Source organism: Ranitomeya imitator, chromosome 1, assembly GCF_032444005.1.
Source record: "Ranitomeya imitator isolate aRanImi1 chromosome 1, aRanImi1.pri, whole genome shotgun sequence".
Lineage (NCBI taxonomy): Eukaryota > Metazoa > Chordata > Amphibia > Anura > Dendrobatidae > Ranitomeya > Ranitomeya imitator.
The window spans coordinates 408150002-408172376 of record NC_091282.1 but is presented as its reverse complement, the minus strand read 5'-3'; the positions used below and the strand labels follow the sequence as shown (position 1 = coordinate 408172376).

At 41.3% G+C, this 22375-nt stretch overlaps 1 protein-coding gene across 1 annotated transcript in view; it reads right to left on the bottom strand.

Moving 5' to 3' along the window:
* Positions 1-7406: 7406 nt before the first annotated feature.
* RASEF (RAS and EF-hand domain containing) overlaps positions 7407-22375 on the bottom strand; it is an 86512-nt gene continuing 71543 nt past the window's right edge. The window contains exons 13-17 of the mRNA XM_069762810.1: positions 22177-22258; positions 15184-15298; positions 10228-10347; positions 8812-8888; positions 7407-8527 (exon numbers count right to left, since the gene is read on the bottom strand). Of these exons, the coding sequence (XP_069618911.1) occupies positions 8419-8527; positions 8812-8888; positions 10228-10347; positions 15184-15298; positions 22177-22258 (503 nt within the window). The 3' untranslated portion in view covers positions 7407-8418. The remainder of the gene's footprint in view (positions 8528-8811; positions 8889-10227; positions 10348-15183; positions 15299-22176; positions 22259-22375) is intronic.

Here is a 22375-nt window from a genome sequence, read left to right as displayed (position 1 = left end):
CCCATCCATGGTGGTCTAGTGTAATGAAGTGAGTAGTGTGGGTTTATTTTTCAATAGATACAAAATTATGTACTGATAAATTTACAATTTACTAAAAAAAATAAATCGGGGGCTTTGACCCCTCTAGGGCTCGGCCCCATATGCGCCCATTTTTCTTTCACTCCCCATTCAGTGGAGTGTGCGGACGCATAGTGAATGTTTAAACGTACAATACAGGTTAGGTTGTTTTATAAGGTTTAGAGCCACTACTGAAGGTGTTTCCTTCTATTCGTGAAAGCACTTTTGCCAGAATTGTATCGTAAATTGCTTTGAAAAGTGGAAAAGTTTGTGCGCAAGTCAGAATTGTGCAAAAATATTACGACAATTGGCGCCTTTGCACTAGTTTTTCCCAACTTCGCCAAATTGGTCGGAGCTAGCGCGGGGCAGTGGCATGACACCATAGCTTATCTAATTCATGATAGGTTGTGGTGTTTCTTAAGCCAGAGATCGTACTCCAGTCAGGGACTGGAATAAGATTCCCGAAGTGGCACACTGAGGCGTACGCCATTTATCAGAAGCTCCTGTTTACTTAAGAAGTGAGAAAATGTTCGTTTTTTATTAATTGGGGCCTTGATGTCCCCCCCCCCTGGACGTGAAAACTTACTGAATAGTCTTGCATTGCTTCAAAGTCTAAGTGTATTTTCCTTATATGTGCTGTCTTCATGTGAACGTTAGGTTCACGTGAAAAAATTCTCAGCAAGCAGACAGATCCTGTACACATCCGCTGTGCGGACAAGCACACGTGGCCGCACACAGAGCCTGTCATAGCCATAAGTCACAAACATGACTGGTCCGACAAATGTAATGCCCATGGTAGCAAATAGTTTACGCTACCTCATAGCTTTGTAACATTTCTAATATATTTTAACGGTGGGGTTTTAATTACTGCCTATGCTGTCTTTCACATTTTATCCAGAGTATATTTAATCAACTTATTTTGCCTGATTTGACAATGCATTCTACACTTTATGTGCTGTCAGGCAGTCATATTATGCCATAAGAGACTATAGCCGGAAGAATAAAATAGCAGAAAATCACTTTATTGAGACATTGCTGCCCTCTGGTGGTAGTACGCGGTCTCACAGCATATTGACTATCCTAAATAGTATCAAGAAGTTCTCACTGACCAATTACAATATATATATATATATACATATATTACAAAGTTGTTGTTGTTGTCATGTCAGGTACTTAAGGACTGAAAAAAAGAGCTGTTCATGTAATTAAGCAAAGTATTTTCCATTCCGTTGAAAGATTAATAAATTCTGCGCCACATCATGCTTCCGTGCCTCTTTTCATTAAGTGCTCAAGGTCAGATTTGATTTGCAGCTTGAATGACAATGACACAAAATCATTTCCAATTGATTGGTACACAAGACGAACTTTGCACAGGATGTGACCTATGCTTAGGGAATGAACAAAAAAAAATTCCTAGTAACCTGATAGATGTAAAAATGTGAAAAAAAAATAAATACACATCTGGGACAACTAATGATGAGAAATGCAAAAAAAAAAAAGAAAATAATTATACAGCAAGGAGACCGAAAGGTTAAAAAAAAAAGCGAGAGACAGATTTAATAGAGTTACCATTTAAAATGCATTACCCTCGCCGCCGAGTGTCCTTAGCTGCCACACTGGGTGTTTGATTATTTCTGCCTCCATTGTGTTATTAATGGCCAGGAGAACAGTCATAAATAACAATCTGAAGCCACCTGTGCTGCGCAGCTCTCATCAGCCGCAGTAAATGTGCAAACACAACCTTGTTAAAACTCAGATGGGAAAGTGAGGCACAGGATTGCAAGCAAATAGCCCTTAACCGACCATGATAAAGTGATGTTATCAGACTATGCAATTTGAAAAATAACATGAAAAATGAGGGCCGATCCGAACTTGCTTGTTAAGGACTCCTTATTCTGCAGGCAGCCCGAATAAACTATTTACTCGTGTAGAAGAAGAAAAAAACTAGCAATGCAATTTATGGACTGAATTTACTTATCTTATTTTTGCTGAACGCTATGTTATTTTTTTTTTTACAGACTATACATTTCCAAATTTTTTGCCCCTTGTTTTCCAGTTAACAATTGTAACAGTAATGTAATGAGTAGATGTAAAAAAAAAATAAAGAAGCAAATACAAAAGTATCATACCGCTTGCTAATATTGCACAGATATTGGGACAATCGATCAACTCTGTCATTATTGGATTTGATGGACATAAAGCGCACTGCGACGTAGCGATCACTTATTTCTGAGGGATGATATATAGAATGTCCTCGGTGATAAAGGCGATCTTGTGCTATCCATATTTTATGCAGCTGCTGCACAGGCCTTCAATCTAACAAAGAAATAAATGATGTCTGCTGTGATTTCTGGTTCTGTTCGGTAAAAGATCTCCGCGACTGGACTCACAGTCACCAGGCTGAAGGGTTGGAAGCTTGGAAACTTCTCAAAGCGAAGAGCATATCTTCCTGTTAGGCCGGGATCACACATGTGAGAAACACGTCCGTGTCTCGCATGTGAAATCCAAGCTGTGGCGCCGGCACTCCAGAGCGGAGCATGCAGCCGCATAGCAACACATGGAGCCGCCCGCTCCGCTCTGGAGTGCCGGCGCCAGAGCTTGGATTTCACATGCGAGACACGGACGTGTTTCTCGCATGTGTGATCCCGGCCTTAGAGATTTTGTGTGTTTTTGGCTAGGGGGGGTTGTTTTATATCCTTTGCATATTATTTTGCAATCTATTAAATTAAAGGGGGAAAGAAGAGAGAAGGAAGAAATCATTAAAAATGAAATCTTAAATCACATTAGTTTTGCCCAGAGAGATAATCGCCATACAGTGACATGTAAAAGCTTGGGCATCCCTGGTCAAAATTATTGTATGAACAGTTGAGCAAGTTGAAGATGAAATGATTAGTGATGAGCGAGTTTCGGCGTTTGCCTTCGTCAGGGGATGGCGTCATCCAAAGGGAAGTGGGTAGAAATAGACGGAGCAACAAATAGGAGAAGGGATGGGCATGGCATGACGCTCCTGCATTGGATGTTACCAGGAGACTCCACCCCACCGACCGACGTGACCCACCGACGCCGCTAATAGCTGACGTGGCGCCAGAAGGACGCGAACACGGTGGGCGGAGCCCCCTGGAACTCAATACAAGCATGCGTTCCACCTGGTTCGCTGCCATTGGATGAAAAGGGGTCACATGGAAAAAGTCCTGAAAGTAAGTATAAGGTCCTGCAGCGATATCGGTAATAGAGCACTACTGTGAATGAGAATAAACTTCTTGAATATGGTTTTGAGCGCCTCGAGGAGTGTAGTTTTTAGAATGGTGTCACTTTGGGGTATTTTCTGTCATGTACACTCCTCAAAGTGACTTTAAATGTGCGACGGTCCCTAAAAAAAATACTTTAGTAAATTTTGTTGTAAAAATGAGAAATCACTGGTCAACTTTTAACCCTTAGAACTTCCTAACCTAAAAAAGAATTTTGTTTCCAAAATTGTGCTGATGTAAAGAAGACATGTGGGAAATGTTATTTATTAACTATTTTGTGTGACATACAGTACAGACCTAAAGTTTGGACACACCTTCTCATTTAAAGATTTCTCTGTATTTTCATGACTATGAAAATTGTACATTCACACTGAAGGCATCAAAACTATGAATTAACACATGTGGAATAATATACTTAACAAAAAAGTGTGCAACAACTGAAATTATGTATTATATTCTAGGTTCTTCAAAGTAGCCACCTTTTGCTTTGATGACTGCTTTGCACACTCTTGGCATTCTCTTGATTAGCTTCAAGAGGTAGTCACCGGGAATGGTTTTCACTTCACAGGTGTGCCCTGTCAGGTTTAATAAGTGGGATTTCTTGCCTTATAAATGGTGTTGGGACCATCAGTTGTGTTGTGCAGAAGTCTGGTGGATACACACCTGATAGTTCTACTGAATAGACTGTTAGAATTTGTATTATGGCAAGAAAAAAGCAGCTAAGTAAAGAAAAACGAGTGGCCATCATTATTTTAAAAAAAGGTCAGTCAGTCCGAAAAATTGGGAAAACTTTGAAAGTGTCCCCAAGGGCAGTGGCAAAAACCATCAAGCGCTACAAAGAAACTGGCTCACATGAGGACCGCCCCAGGAAAGGAAGACCAAGAGTCACCTCTGCTTCTGAGGATAAGTTTATCCGAGTCACCAGCCTCAGAAATCACAGGTTAACAGCAGCTCAGATTAGAGACCAGGTCAATGCCACACAGAGTTCTAGCAGCAGACACATCTCTACAACAACTGTTAAGAGGAGACTTTGTGCAGCAGGCCTTCATGGTAAAATAGCTGCTAGGAAACCACTGCTAAGGACAGGCAACAAGCAGAAGAGACTTGCTTGGGCTAAAGAACACAAGGAATGGACATTAGACCAGTAGAAATCTGTGCTTTGGTCTGATGAGTCCAAATTTGAGATCTTTGGTTCCAACCACCGTGTCTTTGTGCGACGCAGAAAAGGTGAATGGATGGACTCTACATGTCTGGTTCCCACCGTGAAGCATGGAGGAGGAGGGGGTGTGATGGTGTGGGGGTGCTTTGCTGGTGACACTGTTGGGGATTTATTCAAAATTGAAGGCATACTGAACCAGCATGGCTACCACAGCATCTTGCAGCGGCATGCTATTCCATCCGGTTTGTGTTTAGTTGGACCATCATTTATTTTTCAACAGGACAATGACCCCAAACACCCCTCCAGGCTGTGTAAGGGCTATTTGACCAAGAAGGAGAGTGATGAGGTGCTACACCAGATGACATGGCCTCCACAGTCACCAGACCTGAACCCAATGGACATGGTTTGGGGTGGGCTGGACCGCAGACTGAAGGCAAAAGGGCCAACAAGTGCTAAGCATCTCTGGGAACTCCTTCAAGATTGTTGGAAGACCATTCCCGGTGCCTACCTCTTGAAGCTTATCAAGAGAATGTCAAGAGTGTGCAAAGCAGTCATCAAAGCAAAAGGTGGCTACTTTGAAGAACCTAGAATATAAGACATAATTTCAGTTGTTTCACACTTTTTTTTTAAGTATATAATTCCACATGTGTTAATTCATAGTTTTGATGCATTCAGTGTGAATGTTCAATTTTCATAGTCATGAAAATACAGAAAAATCTTTAAATGAGAAGGTGTGTCCAAACTTTTGGTCTGTACTGTATCTCTCTGATTTAAGGGCATAAAACATCAAAGTTTAAAAATTGCAAAATTTTAAAACTTTTCGCCATATTTCCGTTTTTTTTCATAAATAAACGCAAGTAATATCGAAGTAATTTTGCCACTAACATGAAGTACAATATGTTACGAAAAAACAGAATCATCAGGATCCGTTGAAGCGTTCCAGAGTTATAACCTCATAAAGTGACAGTGGTCAGAATTGTAAAAATTGGTCTAGTCATTAAGCTGCAAATTGGTTCTGTCACTAAGAGGTTAAGTACCAGATGTCTCCCATGTATTGACTGGGGACATCTTAGGAGTGCACGTATGATCTCTTTAAGAACCAGGAAGTTCCCGCCTGTGCACCCTAAGTATGCTGCCAGGAAACATGCAGAGCAAGTAGAGGACACAGAGCTAATCGCATGCTCAGGAATGGTGAGTATGCCGGCTTCCCTGCCAGGAGGAGGAGGCATGCAGGGACGCTGGAATTACAAGGAGGCTGATCACTCTGTCTTTCTGATCTAATAGTGAAGATACTAGGGGTGCTGTTTATGAATAGGCTGCTTAAACTCTCTGCTCTAATACTGGAAAAAACAAGATTGTTAAAGCATGCAAAGGCTACACACTCTGCCACCCACCTTTTTTTCTGATCTAATACTGGAAATTTCTGGGGTTCTATGGTAAGAAGAGGCTGTTCACACAGCTTTCCACCATATCTTTCTGACCTAACAGTGGAGATTCTATGGGTATTGGATATAAGAAGCTGCTCAAATTGCTATCAGCCCTATCATTATGATCTAATACTGGAGATAGCAGAGGTGCTGTGGTAAAAAGAGGCTGCTCCCTCTGCTGTCCATCCGGTTGTTCTGACCTAATACTGGAGATACCAGGAGTGCTGATGTAAGAATATGATGTTCACATTACTGTCCACCCTGTCTCTCAGCACCTCATGATGACCTACACTATGTATTATCAAGCTACCTAAAGGTGAGAGCAGCGGAGGTTCCTACTACACATGCCTCCTGTCACATTAACATTCTTGTGAGAAGCCATTTTAATGTTATATACTGATTAACTTTGCATTTAAAACAATTGCTAATGAAAAGATTAAAGGTATTTAGGAGCTTATATGTAAAAGAGTTGAGCAAAAAAAATTTACGCTGCCCAGCTGAACCAAGGCAATCTGTATGTTTGCAGCCAGCACTCTTGTGCCAACATCCCGTGTGCCTCATGTGCTTACTAGGCCCCTTCATGTCATGAGTCACTCGGCTTTGCGGTGCTTAGTAAGTGCAGTAGGTTCCCAGGATGCCAATGCTGGTGGTAGAAGTGAAGACTGCCCTAGTCCTGCTGTTATGGAAGGCAAGACTGGATGATGGTCAAGGACAAACCTTTTTGCTCAACTTTAACTTATAATGACATCTTTTTTTATATTTTTCTATTGGTTTTGACACTTCCTGGTATTTTGCTATGACAGATTTTAAAGTTATAGTTATACGTGGATTAGGCTACGTTCACATTTGCGTTGTTGGGAACAGCGTCGGCGACACGACGCGACGCAACAAACAATGCATGTACACAACGCAGCGTTTTGCGACGCATGCGTTGTCATAAGATCCTACAGATCAGGAATTTCGGCGCAGGGAAAACGCTACAAGTAGCGTCCTCTGCGCCCTGTCTTGTGCGTCTATATGACGCAGGCATCGTAAGACGCAGTACAACGCATACCGGCGCATGTCCATGCGCCCCCCCATGTTAAAGATAGGGGCGCATGACGTATGCGACGACGACGCTGCGCCCAACAACGCAAATGTGAACATAGCCCTACTTGCATTTTAGTGAGTCTACACTGTCGAAATGCACTGAAGTCTCAAATGAATTTCTTTAATTGCCGATCTTCTGCCTCTGATGCAGTTCTATGGCGAAAATCTGCATACAAAATAAAGCTTACCCACAAGAGAAGTTGACATATTGCAAATATCAAAAACGCCCCATGAGTCAGGTTAAGCAGCGTAAATAAAAGCACAGTGAGCAGGAGATTTCTATAAATCCCATCCTCTTTGCTGGAGCTGTAAGACGCTGCGTTTTCTGCTCAATGAAAATAATCAGCGTCAAAAACTCATTGTAGGAACTGAACTATACACACCTGCTCACAATGAAATATTAAAAAGAAAGCACAACCACATTCTTGGCATTGATTTTTTTAATAAATTATGTACAGTATAAGAGTAATAATGAAATTTAGGACAAATACAAGGACACTGACATAGTTCTTAAAGGAGGCCAAAACTGACTATAAACTTATACACATAGCCTTACAGCCTTTGGTGTTCTAATTGGTGCCTTGGTCTTGTAGGAACTGAGGCAATGAAATATCCTAATTAAGCTGCTCAATGCACGCTTGGCATAACCACAAACCACAGGTTTCAGTGCCCTGATCTTCCCACTAGCTTTGTATGACTTCCCCTTCCTCACTGGTGAAAGACTAACCAGTGGTCTAAATGTTAAACTGAGCCTGTTGGCCACACCGGGTGCACAGAGCACCTTAATTAGCATATTAGTACCCAGCGATTAGTATCCTATGTGCGCAGTCAGTTGGCCATATAACACAGATGACGATCGCATTGCAAAGCTCTGACTGGCTGGCGGCTCTCCTGACCCGAGAGTGACAGCCTTTATTTCTATGCAGCTGCCATGCTTGGGTGGGGAGAGCCACCAGCCAGTCCGTGCACTGCGATGCGATCCTCGCCCATGTTATGCACCCTAAAAGTGAGATTTTCGTTATAGAGGCAATATTCCCTACATGGCTACTTGTATGTACATAGTTTATACTGTCAGTTTGGGCTGACAGATACGCTTTAAAAAGTGGTTTTCAGAAACCCCCCAATAAAAGCATAAAAAGTCACATTTATAAATAAATGTACAAAAACAGACCAATAAACATCTCACATAAATAGACAGAAGAACATGTGTATTTAGTAAGAGGACTGTTCACTTCCAATAATCTTTTATCTCATGTACTGTAATCTATACATGTACTGATACATAAAGATCATATCAGTTGTCAGGTGCAATGTGCATTAGAGGAGCAAGCGATGGGGACCACGTGGGCCGCACAGCATTGCTTATGTACAATTCAATGTCCAAAACAACTTATAAAAAGTAGTATTGTATGATTGGAAGGGGGCTCGTTAGAAAAGTTTAGACGTTACAGCAGTTTTTCATTTGTGTCGGCTTTTTGGTAATGGCTCCCGAAAGGTTGGTTACAGATCCTCTGTCATCTTCATTATCGCTGCGCTTTCTTACTTCCCTAAACAAACAAAGACAATAGAAAGTAAATCTTCCAGCACACAGGGCTGCGGACAGTCCCCAATGGTTAGATCCCAGAAGCGGCCCACTCAAGAGTGCGCGCAGTATTTCAAACCAATATGGAGGCTTACATCATAGGAAATACCTATTGCTAATAATGCCTTTCACCCACAGTTTTTCATTATATTGCTTTATTGCCAGTGCACGCAATGACCCAGTTTACCTTGGAATGGTTTATTTTAGCTCCTGCTGTAATCTTCACATTGTTGTAAGCAATATACATACCGTGCAAGATGAAGGACGGCCTCCACAATATTTGATCCCTCTTTGGCACTAGTTTCACAGAATAAAGCTCCATACGTCTGTACGGGAGAAAGAATAAAAATTGCTGCATGAATCCAAAATTAGATTACAATGTTGTTAAGTCTGTATCTCTTTTTAATTTTTTTTAAGACGTTTTTAACAATAGTGATATAAAGAATAATAATACACTACTGTGTACCCCAGTAAACAACTTTGTAGGGGTTGCACAAGAATACAAGTATATTATATTATGACCAGACACGAAATCTGTAAAATAAGAATTGACAACGATACATGAAGCTTGTGTATTTGTAATGCAACAAAAATGTAAAATATTTCAGTATGACTGACAATCCATTCATACCGTTACACATAGGAATATTCTCACACACTCCCTCCCATGAACACAATAGAGTATGAAACTTGAGACTATTCACCAGCCGCCCAAGGCTCCCATAACCAGATTACTGGGAGTCCGTGGCATTGTTGGATATCCATTCTGCCCAGATTTCGTTAAATTGCTGTGGGCACTTAGGAATCATATAAAATATCTCATAGCATGGTACATATCGGTAATCAGATTAAGGGTAGGGGTGTTAGGTTATGTCCAAGCCACAATTACTATTTTCTGAACACAAAAGAGAAGAAATCTAAAAACAAAAATCCTCTTATGTGCTTGAAACAATGTCTAAAACACCTAGCAAAAAGGTTTGTGGGGATAACACTTGGGGAATCAAAATGTGTATTGAGGAACCTAAAAGCAGAGGAGCAAAATGAGAGGATCATGGGACAGGACCACTGAGTTGAAAAAGAAATCAGTAAAATGCTCCCAGTCATCTTCGGAAAGATTCATCATGGTATCTTTCTACCTTTGGTGTGCCTTTATAACCAGAACAGGCCAACAGACTGTAAAAGACGATATATATTGGAGAAGGGTTTAGAAAAATCTGATGTACAAAGCAGGAGTTCAAGAGATGCCAATTCTATCTGGATCTCCAAAGAACCAAATTGTAACTGGGTAACATACCCAAGTTGTAAATGCTTTAAAACCTGGATTTAGGTACAGTATAGGGTATACAGTAACCACTGCATTCCCAGGAAAGAGGGGAATCTAGATTGATTAGGAAATAATTGATCAAGATATCTGATTGAAACAAATCAAATTCCAGGCCATTGTTCCAACTCTCATGGGGCCTATTTCATAGACACGTAATGGAACTGGAGCGGCGCCAGGAAAAACTGAAAATGGCGGCTGGTAAGCATAAGACTGGGGTCAAGCAACTTAGATTAGCAGCACCACTCCAGCACTGAAATAAAGAAAAACACTGGAGTGGTGCTTTAAACAGCTTATTTCAGTTTTTCTTAGTTTTTTTCCCTTGTTTTGCTTTTGACACTTACCATTGATAGCTTCTCTCCATAACTGGTTGGTACACATTTATGACCTTGTTCTGAGAGTGTTTGTCGGAGATCAGCTTTATTCCCAACCATCATGATAGGTATACTGTCATTTGTTGAATCCTGCAAAGCAACACGACAGCTTAAATGATATAAACACCAATGGTGGTAATTAAAATAAAATACATTTGACCACAGACACTCCAATCATTCAGCATAAATAGATAAGGTGCACATTACCACAAGATTGGAACTAGCCCTTTAGACATCCAAAAGATATGGTAAAAGTAACGCAATCAGGATTTGAGAAAAACTGTCACGATTTTTTTCAACACCACACGTGTAAAATATTTCAGCAGAAAATTCATATACGTGACGTGAATAAACTCGTTGAGCATTCTGGGCCCTATTCATCATTTGCATATTTTTAAAGTCATTTGGTTTTCATATGTGTTGACGACCAAATTCTTCAAACTACCACACGTGATTCCTAAATTTGGCGCATTTTTTAGCACAAAAAGTTGGATGTTCAGGTAAAAGGTCACAAAGTTTGGGCAAAAATGGCAGGCGCACATAAAACCACTCTGGGGGAATGGATTTAAATTGTGCAAAAATATGAAATAAACTGGTGCAAATTGAAAGAAGCAATAAGGTGCAAATGAAAAACAGTTGAAATAAACCAAAAATTTGACAAAAAAGGCACAAATGCAATAATGAATTACTCCCTATGTTGCGAGTCCTGGTGCATTACTTTTTCTATGTTTTGGACTTAATTTGGCAAAAAAAAAATTTAAATGCCTTGGATAACTTTTATAAACATACATGTTTGTAAATTTTTCAGATTTACTGTTGTGTAAAAGTCAATACCACAATTTAATTGAATAATGCATGTCTATTTTTACTGAGTCTGAAAAACCTTTAACTAAAAAGGAACCTGATTCATGGTGACCGGTTGCACAATTGCAGCCAGTTATATTATTATCCCCGTGACTGACAGGTTTCTACCTATGTACATGTCAGGAAGAGACCTGCAGGAGCGCTGGAAGAGTAAGTTGGGGGTTGCGCCTGACTAGTCTCATCTCCAGCTATGCTCAATGGCCAGATCTTTAAAGTATACATTCTCAGAAATGCAAGAGCGCATCAGTGAAAATTATACAGTTAATATAAAAATTCTACACACCCAGGTTTTTATCATGTAAAAAATATCATACTAATAAGTATGATTTCCGAATTTTACCACCTTTAATGTCACCAATAATCTGTACAAATCCATTGGGAAACAAACTGAAATTATTTCGAAGGGAAAAATAAAAATATCAAAACTAAAATAATGAGATTGCATAAGTGTGAATGTAAACACCCTAGTATAATTGGGGATGTGGTGGTATTCAGAAATAGCCACTCACATTTACACTCATGTTAAATAGCAGTCAGTACGCAGCTGCTATCATTTACAGTGATGCTGATTAACACCACAAAATTTAGCCGTTCTCTAGGATTTTACTCACATTTTCTTAGTTGCATTTTACTGCAAAATCAATCATCTGTACACAGCTTACAACACAACAAAAGGATCTCATTGTTGAAAGTTATCAGTCAAGAGAATGGAACAAAATAATTTCCCAGGCATTAAATATACCATGGAACACTGTGAATATAGTCATCACCAGTGGCTTTAATTTGCACAAAAGGGACATTACCCAGACCTGTACATACCTCAAAAATTGACAAAAAGACAAGAAGAAAATTGGTTGATGAAACTACCAAGAGACATACAGCAATATTAAATGAGCTGCACTAATTTCTGGCAAGTACGGATGACTTACTGCAAGCGACAACAATCTCTGCATTTTTCATATGTCTGGCCTATGGGGTAGGGTTGCAAAACTGAGGCCTTTTCTGACAAAAAAAACATCCAAGTCCAGCTATATTTTGGCATAACCTACAAGTCTTCCAAAAGCGCGTGGGAAAACATGTTATGGGCTGATGACACCAAGGCTGAACTTTTTGGCCATAATTGCAAAAGGTATGTTTGTTGCAAAGCCAACAATGTACATCTTCAAAAAAAACATCTCAACCCGAAGTGAAGCATGGCGGAAGCTGTTTTTTGTCAGCAGGAACTGGAGCTTTAGTTGAGGTGGAGGGAATCAGGAACAGTTCCAAATATCAATCAATTTTGCAAAAAACCTTCAGTCCTTTTCTAAAAGATGAAGATGAATTTCATCTTTCAGCATGACAATAAGACAATGACCCTAAACATACCTCCAAAGCAACAAAAGAATGGCTTTGCCAGAATAAGATCAATGTTTTGGAATGGTCCAGCAAGAGCCCAGATGTGACTCCAACTGAAAATTTATGGGTTGATCTGAAGTGGGCTGAACATAGGAAATGTCCTTGTATTCTGACAAATTTGGAGCGCTACTGCAAAGAATGGACAAAGACTGCCAATTCTAGATGTGCCATGCTCATAGATTCCTACCCAAAAAGACTGAAATATTTTAAATTGAATTGTGCAGATTATGATTGACAATAAAGGTGGAAAAACATTTGAAATTATTCTTCTTAGTATGATTTTTTTACATGACAAAAACCTGGCATTTTAACAGGGGTAAATAGACTTCTTATATTTACTGTGCCTGGCTGCAATCGTGCAGCCAGGATCTGATTATTGCTGCCTGTGGTATATGCAGCATGAGATGTTACATTTAACTTTAGGTTCAACTATACACCTGTACATAATGGTGTACAGTGGGGCAAAAAAGTATTTAGTCAGTCAGCAATAGTGCAAGTTCCACCACTTAAAAAGATGAGAGGCGTCTGTAATTTACATCATAGGTAGACCTCAACTATGGGAGACAAACTGAGAAAAAAAAATCCAGAAAATCACATTGTCTGTTTTTTTAACAATTTATTTGCATATTATGGTGGAAAATAAGTATTTGGTCAGAAACAAAATTTCATCTCAATACTTTGTAATATATCCTTTGTTGGCAATGACAGAGGTCAAACGTTTTCTGTAAGTCTTCACAAGGTTGCCACACACTGTTGTTGGTATGTTGGCCCATTTCTCCATGCAGATCTCCTCTAGAGCAGTGATGTTTTTGGCTTTTCGCTTGGCAACACGAACTTTCAACTCCCTCCAAAGGTTTTCTATAGGGTTGAGATCTGGAGACTGGCTAGGCCACTCCAGGACCTTGAAATGCTTCTTACGAAGCCACTCCTTCGTTGCCCTGGCGGTGTGCTTTGGATCATTGTCATGTTGAAAGACCCAGCCACGTTTCATCTTCAATGCCCTTGCTGATGGAAGGAGGTTTGCACTCAAAATCTCACGATACATGGCCCCATTCATTCTTTCATGTACCCGGATCAGTCGTCCTGGCCCCTTTGCAGAGAAACAGCCTCAAAGCATGATGTTTCCACCATTATGCTTTACAGTAGGTATGGTGTTTGATGGATGCAACTCACTATTCTTTTTCCTCCAAACACGACAAGTTGTGTTTCTACCAAACAGTTCCAGTTTGGTTTCATCAAACAATAGGACATTCTCCCAAAACTCCTCTGGATCATCCAAATGCTCTCTAGCAAACTTCAGACGGGCCCGGACATGTACTGGCTTAAGCAGTGGGACACGTCTGGCACTGCAGGATCTGAGTCCATGGTGGCGTACTGTGTTACTTATGGTAGGCCTTGTTACATTGGTCCCAGCTCTCTGCAGTTCATTCACTAGGTCCCCCCGCGTGGTTCTGGGATTTTTGCTCACCGTTCTTGTGATCATTCTGACCCCACGGGGTGGGATTTTGCGTGGAGCCCCAGATCGAGGGAGATTATCAGTGGTCTTGTATGTCTTCCATTTTCTAATTATTGCTCCCACTGTTGATTTCTTCACTCCAAGCTGGTTGGCTATTGCAGATTCAATCTTCCCAGCCTGGTGCAGGGCTACAATTTTGTTTCTGGTGTCCTTTGACAGCTCTTTGGTCTTCACCATAGTGGAGTTTGGAGTCAGACTGTTTGAGGGTGTGCACAGGTGTCTTTTTATACTGATAACAAGTTTAAACAGGTGCCATTACTACAGGTAATGAGTGGAGGAAAGAGGAGACTCTAAAAGAAGAAGTTACAGGTCTGTGAGAGCCAGAAATCTTGATTGTTTGTTTCTGACCAAATACTTATTTTCCACCATAATATGCAAATAAATTGTTAAAAAAACAGACAATGTGATTTTCTGGATTTTTTTTCTCAGTTTGTCTCCCATAGTTGAGGTCTACCTATGATGTAAATTACAGACGCCTCTCATCTTTTTAAGTGGTGGAACTTGCACTATTGCTGACTGACTAAATACTTTTTTGCCCCACTGTATATGCCTATATAAGGCAACTTTCACACTTGCGTTTTCTGCTGTCCGTCGTTGTGCAGCAAAATGACGTATCGACGGACGTCACGAAAATAGGGAAAAACGTGAGTGACGCATCCAGTGTAATGACGGATGCGTCGTACACAAATTCCGGGAAATAAATGTCCGGGGACGAGAGAAAAAGAGAGAAGAGAGAGAGAGACTTTTTTCCGGATTTGAAAATCCTTCCGGGCATGCTCAGAGGGGAAAAACGGGATCCGTCAGTGTGTGACGGTCAGCGACAGATCCTGCGTCCATAGGCTTCCATTATAGCCGACGACAGGCGGCACAGGATGCGTCGCTGACCGATTTTCCGACGTGCAGAAAAAACGTTACTATGAACTTTTTCTCCGCACGACGGACCGCTATTTTCCGACGGATCCAGTGCAGGATGGATGAAACGGATGGCCATCCGTCACAATCCGTTGAGAATACAAGTCTATGGGAAAATGCAGGATCCTGAAAAGTTTTTTTTTTTGCAGGATTCTGCATTCTCAAAAATCGACGGATTGTGACGGAAGCTGAAAAACGCAAGTGTGAAAGTAGCCTATATTGTGACGCTAAGATATTACCTCAATCATATCTATCCATTCCCTCACATTCAAGAAGCTCTTCTCACAAGTCACATCATAGAGAAGCAAAACTCCATCTGCTCTTCTAAAGTAAGACTTTGCAATGCTCCTAAACCTGAAACAACAAAGTTGGAGATTTGGTTATTGTTAATACTAATAGTTGGAAATCTACATGTTTTTCCAAAGTTGTATAATAAAATGTAACCTCTCAATCACTCAGGATTACTGTATTTTTTGGACTATAATATGCACTTTACTATAATATGAACCTATTGATTAATATCAAAAAAGAATCAACATCTCTCCTACTAATTAAAAGTTGTCCGGTTCCGTATTGAGTTGTAAGGGGGCAATGTTACTCATTTTTGTGAGTTTTTGTGACAGATAAAAGCTAATAGTCAGAAAGCGTTTCTCTGAAGCAAGTACATTACATTCCCACACAGATTTGGAGCACACATTATGCACGCCTGTACATATGAACATAGCCGTATAACCATGATGTACCACTCCTAGAAAATGCTTCAAAAAGTATTCGTACCTTGTGAACAATTCCACATTTTTTCACGTTACACCCACACACTTAAATGTATTTTATAGGGAATTTATGTGATATACCAACATAAAGTAGCAAGTATTTGAAGTGTTAGGGGTGCATTCGTGCACTATTATTCCAGTACAGTTATTCGAAGTACTGTTTTTAAGTACTGGCAGTTAGACAGGGCAGGTGACAGGTAAGACACTTTAATCTTTCAACTCCCTGTTCATTTGGAACAGAACAAATATTCACCATATGCATTTGTCTAATCTAGATCCTGGCTGCCGCATTCACTCACATTCACTGCCCTTGCATTAACTCTTTACACTCCATCCATATCGGCCCCTCTGTCCTTTCCTCTCCTATGTATAGCACTCACGCTCTGTTCACATTGCTTAACAGTGCAGATCCATTCAGTGCCACCATCCAACACAAGAGACACTCTCACAAATCACTTAACCATCTGCTCACTCTTTCTATGCTCCTTCTCCTAGTCGCTGGAGACATCTCTCCCAACCCCGGTCCCCCATGTTATAGCCAGTCAAACCTCCAAACTGTTACACTCAGAAACCCCTCTAACCTTATTAATATTCCATGCATGCCTTCTGCCTCTTTCAATTGTGCCCTTTGGAACTTTCGCTCTGTGTGTAATGAACTCTCATTCATCCATGACTTCTTTCTTTCTTTCTGATTCTCTTAACCTCCTGGCTCTTACTAAAACCTGGATCCGGCAGTCAGACACCACTGTTGCTGCTGCTCTTTCATATGGTGGACTACACTTTTCTCATACTCCAAGATCGGACAACAGAGCAGGTGGAGGAGTTGGTCTGCTCCTATCACCCAAATGTACCTTCCAAGTTATCCCCCAAGTACCCTCACTTGTCTTCCCTTCCTTTGAAGTTCATGCTATGAGACTCTATCCCCTTCTTCATGCGAGTGGTGGTGGTGTATCGTCCTCCCGGCCCCTCACATCAGTTCCTGGATCACTTTGCCACCTGACTTCCACACTTTCTCTCCTGTGACATCCCCACCCCCATCATGGGTGACTTCAACATCCCCATTGCTTTTCCCTTCTCTCCATCTGCATCTCACCTTTTATCTCTAACCTCTTCTTTCGGCCTCTCGCAGCATACTAACTCTCCAACGCATGAAGATGGAAACTCCCTCGACTTGGTCTTCTCCCGGCTTTGCTCAGTGGACGATTTCACAAACTCCCCCCTCCCGCTCTCTGACCACCACCTTCTTTCATTCTCTATCAAGAACTGCCATTCCGCTCAGGTCACCCCCACTTTCCACACTTATAGAAACATACAGGTCATTAACACCCAGAAACTTATGCAGAGCTTGCAGTCCTCATTTGCCTCTATCTTCTCCATCTCATGTCCTGATTCTGCACTGAAGCCTTACAATGAAACCCTCCAAAGTGTCCTGGATGAAATTGCACCTCCTATACATAGAACTCGGCACAGATGGCGACAACCGTGGCACACGCTGCAAACACGTTTCCTACAGTGGTGCTCCAGGTGCGCCGAACGTCTGTGGAGAAAACCTAATCTACCCGAAGATTTCATCCATTATAAGTTTATGCTTAAAACATACAACTCTGCCCTTCACCTCTCCAAACAAACCTATTTTAACACCCTCATCACCTCGCTGTCCAATAACCCTACACGTCTCTTTGACACTTTCCAGTCCCTACTCAACCCCAGAGTGCAGGCCCCAACCACGGTTCTCCGCACTGAAGATCTGGCCAACTACTTCAAGGAAAAAATTGACCACATTCGACAGGAAATTATCTCCCAATCCCTTCATACCATGCACTGTCCTCCCTCCCCCACTGCATCTAGTTCACTCTCTGACTTTGAACGAGTTACAGACGAAGAAGTAATCAGGCTCCTTAAATCTTCTCGCCCGATCACTTGCACTCGTGACCCCATTCCGTCACATCTCCTCCAGTCCCTTTCCCCGGCTGTCACCTCTCACCTAACAAAAATATTCAACCTTTCTCTCTCTTCCGGTATTTATCGCTCCTCAATTAAGCATGCCATCATACACCCATTACTTAAAAAACATCCCTCGATCAAAACTGTGCCGCTAATTATAGACCTGTCTCTAATCTTCCCTTCATCTCTAAACTCCTCGAACGCCTGGTCCACTCCCGTCTTATCCACTATCTCTCAGATAACTCTCTTCTCGACCCTCTTCAATCTTTATACTCTACTGAAACTGCCCTCACTAAAGTCTCCAATGATGTACTAACGGCTAAATCTACTGGTCACTACTCCATGCTAATTCTCTTGGATCTCTCCGCAGCATTCGATACTGTGGATCATCAGCTCCTTCTCACTATGCTCCACTCCATCGGCCTCAAGGACACCATTCTCTCCTGGTTCTCCTCCTATCGCTCTGATCGCTCCTTCACTGTATCTTTTGCTGGTTCCTCCTCCTCTCACCTTCCCCTTACTGTTGGGGTTCCTCAAAGATCAGTCAAAGGCCCCCTCCTCTTCTCTTTGTATACTGCCCCTACCGGACAAAAAATCAGTAGATTTGGTTTCCAGTACCATCTCTATGCTGATGACACCCAATTATACACTTCTTCTCCTGATATCACGCCTGCCTTTTTAGAAAACACCAGCGATTGTCTTACCGCTGTCTCTAACATTATGTCCTCCCTCTATCTGAAACTGAACCTGTCAAAAACTGAACTCCTCATGTTTTCTCCCTCTACTAACCTACCTTTGCCTGACATTGCCATCTTCGTGTGTGGTTACCCATCCACTCAAGAATCCAGTAGAAAACTATTACCCTCATCCACAAAGCACTCCATGACTCAGCACCACCCTACATCTCCTCCCTGGTCTACCATCCTACCGGTGCTCTCCGTTCTGCTAATGACCTGAGGTTAACATCCTTAATAATCAGAACCTCCCACTCCCGTCTCCAAGACTTTTCACGTGCTTCGCCAATTCTTTGGAATGCACTACCCAGGTTAATAAGATTAATCCCCAATCCCCACAGTTTTAAGCATACCCTAAAAACGCATTTGTTCAGACTGGCCTACCGCCTCAACGCATTAACCTAGCTATCCATGTGTGGCCCATTAAAAAAAACAAACAAACAAAAAAACCTTAAACCTTAATCAGGTTCCTCACATCATGTTCTCATACACTTTATGCAGTTAATAGCCCTCTGTGTCTGTACTGTTACATACTTAGGCTGTTAACTGGTTCATGCAGCTTTACATGAACACCCGATCCTTACACTATGGCTGGTCCGAACAACGAAAGCAATTGTTACCATCCACCTCTCGTGTCTCCCCTTTTTCCTATAGATTTTAAGCTTGCGAGCAGGACCGTCACTCCTATTGGTATCTATTTTGAACTGTGATTTTTGTTATGCTGTAATGTCTATTGTCTGTACAAATCCCCTTTAAAATTTGTAGAGCTCTGCGGAATATGTTGGCGCTATATAAATAAAATTATTATTAGGCTATGTGCCCACGTTGCAGAAATGCTGCGGAAATGTCCGCAGCATTTCCGCAGCTCTCTCAGCGGAGCTCCCGGTACGTTCTGTTCCCAGGGATGCTTTTCGCGAAGGACCTTTGTGACGTCATCTCAGGTGATTCGCGTAATGCATCCCTGGGAACGGAAGCCGCCACGTGCACCGCTGAGAGGCGGGAGAACTCCGGGGCCCATCAGAAGGTAAGTATATCCCTATTTTTTATTTTAATTCTGATTCTCCTCTCCTCCAGGCCCTGGGTACCATCCGCACATGAAGCGCTCACTTTACGCATGGTGAGCATAGCCACATGCGTAAAGTGAGCGTTTCAATGCAATCCTCCTGTAAGCTCTCCACAGTGCGGCACCCCCTTACATCTCTTCCCTCATTTCTGTCTATCGGCCTAGCCGACCACTGCGCTCTGCAAATGACTTTCGACTAACCTCTGCACTAATCCGTACCTCCCACTCCCGACTCCAAGACTTCTCCCATGCTCCGCCAATCCTCTGGAATGCTCTACCCCAAGATATTAGGACCATCCACAACTTGCATAGTTTTAGGCGCTCGCTCAAAACTCATTTGTTCAGAGCGGCCTATCACATTCCCTAATCAAACTCATTTTATGTTTGTGTGTGTGTAGCCCATTCAGTATCTCCATCTACCCCCCACTCCCTGAAGATGGCTGGACCATCATTGTAAATACATCATTGTAAATACACACCTGTACTTTGTATCTCCCCACCTCATTGTAGATTGTAAGCTCTCACGAGCAGGGTCGTCTTATTTTGCTTTATTACTGTATTGTTAACATTGTTACCTATGACTGTTGTGTTTGAAACTGTTAAACTGTAAAGCGCTGCGGAATATGTTGGCGCTATATAAATAAAGATTATTATTATTATTAATCCTATGGCTGCAGAATTGCTGCAATTCCGCAGAAATAATGAACATGCTATGTGATTCCGCAGTGGGAAAATCCGCAGCATGGGCACAGCAACCGCGGAATCCCAGAGGATTGCATGGGAAAGCGTTTTTTTAAGCATTTCCACTGCGGCAAAAAATGCGGCAGAAAAGCATAAAAAACGCAACGTGGGCACACAGCCTAAAGGAAATGATATATAGCTTTCTAAATACAGTTAGGTCCAGAAATATTTGGACAGTGACAGAATCGTCGTGATTTGGGTTCTGCGTGCCACTATTTTTTATTTAAAATGAAACAACTGAGATGCAATTGAAGTGTAGACTTTCAGGTTTAATTAAAGCGGTTGAACAAAAATATCCTGTGAAAGGTTTAGGAATTACAATAATTTTTCTACAAAGCCTCTTCGTTTCAGGGGCACAAAAGTAATCAGACAAATTAACTTTACCATAAATAAAATGTTAATTTTTAATACTTTGCAGAAAATCCTATGTAGGCAATTTGCAGGTTGTACTTTTATTTCATGTGACCAGAGCACCTTCTTCCACATGCTAGCTGTGATCCCTAGACGGCATGTGGAAGAAGGTGCTCTGGTCAGATGAAATCAAAATAGATCTCTTTGAGCTAAATGTAAAAAGCTATGTGTGGTGGAAAACTAACACAGCACATCACCCTGAAAACACCACCCCCATCATCAAACATGGTGGTGGCAGCATCATGCTGTGTGGATGCTTTTCTTCAGCAAGGACATGGAACCTGGTCATAGTTGATGGGAAGATAGATCAAGCTAAATTTAGAGCAATCCTGAAGGACAACTTGTTAGAGGCTGCAAAAGACTTGATATTGAGGCATAGGTTCATCTTCTAGCAAGACAACAACCCTAAACATACTGGAAGAGCTACAATGTATGGCTTAGATCAAAGCATTTTCATGTGTGTGAATCACAGTCCGGACCTAAATTCTATTGAGAATCTGACTTGTAAATTGCTGTTCACAGATGTCTCCATCCAATCTCACTAAGCTAGAGCAAGTGTGAAAAGAAGAATAAGCAAAAATTCCAGTCTCTAGATGTGCAAAGCTGCCATAGACATACCCCAAAAGACTTACAGCAGTAATTGCATTGAAAGGTGGTCCTACAAAGTATTGACTCAGGGGGGCTGAATACAAATGTACGTCACAATTTTCAGATTGATATTTATAAAATATTTAGAACACCATGTATCATTTCCTTTATACTTCACAAACACTTGTTACTTAGTGTTTGTATATCACATAAATTCCCATCCAATAAATACATTTAAGTTTGTGGGTGTAATGTGAAAAAATGTGTAAAAGTTCACAGGGTTTGAATACTTTTTTTAGGCACTGTATCTCTTAGATCTCCCATTAGAAGCACCCCTCTTTTGCATGCATCCTGTTTACCAGTAAAATCTTTGGATCACATATATTAGTCCTGTAGACCCATTTTTTCCCCCAGCAGACATAAATTACCATCTCTGTGACAGTATCCACTCAATGTGTTCCCTTCCCCCTGTTAATTCTGCTGTCACTAGTCCCTTCTAAGAGAGATGTGTGTCAGCTGCTGTGGCAGGACATCGCTCCTCAAAAATGCACCATCCCAAAACACCCAATCAAGTAGTGAAGATAGAACTCTCCTAGTCTTCAAAGTCCATACTAATCTTCAGCAGTGATCTCCAGGTAGTGGCAGTTGTAGAAAACGCTGACATTACTGTGACCGCCCTGTGACGAGCTCAGGTCTCTGGTAACCCATTGCTTCTTCTCTTGGTACTGATATCTTAATCACTAGCACTGTCGTCCAGCCGGAGGAACACACGTGTGACTGGCAAACCATGTGTCTGACCTGACTATAAACGAACTGTAAGACCCAGTCTTATTCTTGTGAACAACTGCGTCTTAGTGTCCGAAGAATACGGTACTTAATAAATTACGGATAACAAAACAATAAAGTGGACACTGTGGACTGGATCTTTGAAATAAATAAATATAATGAGCTATAGCCATAAAACTTTGGATGCTTCACCTTTCTTGACCTGCTGTATCCCACAATTGAAGTATTGCCGGTTCTCCATCCACCACCAAGGTCTTCATTTGAAAATCAACGCCTAATTTTAGAAAAGAAATTGAAAAAAATTGAAGTTATTTCTTGTAAAACAGAAAAAAAAGTGTCCTTTTAGTTTTTACTGCATGAATCAATATTACACGTGAAAATAAGAGACTTT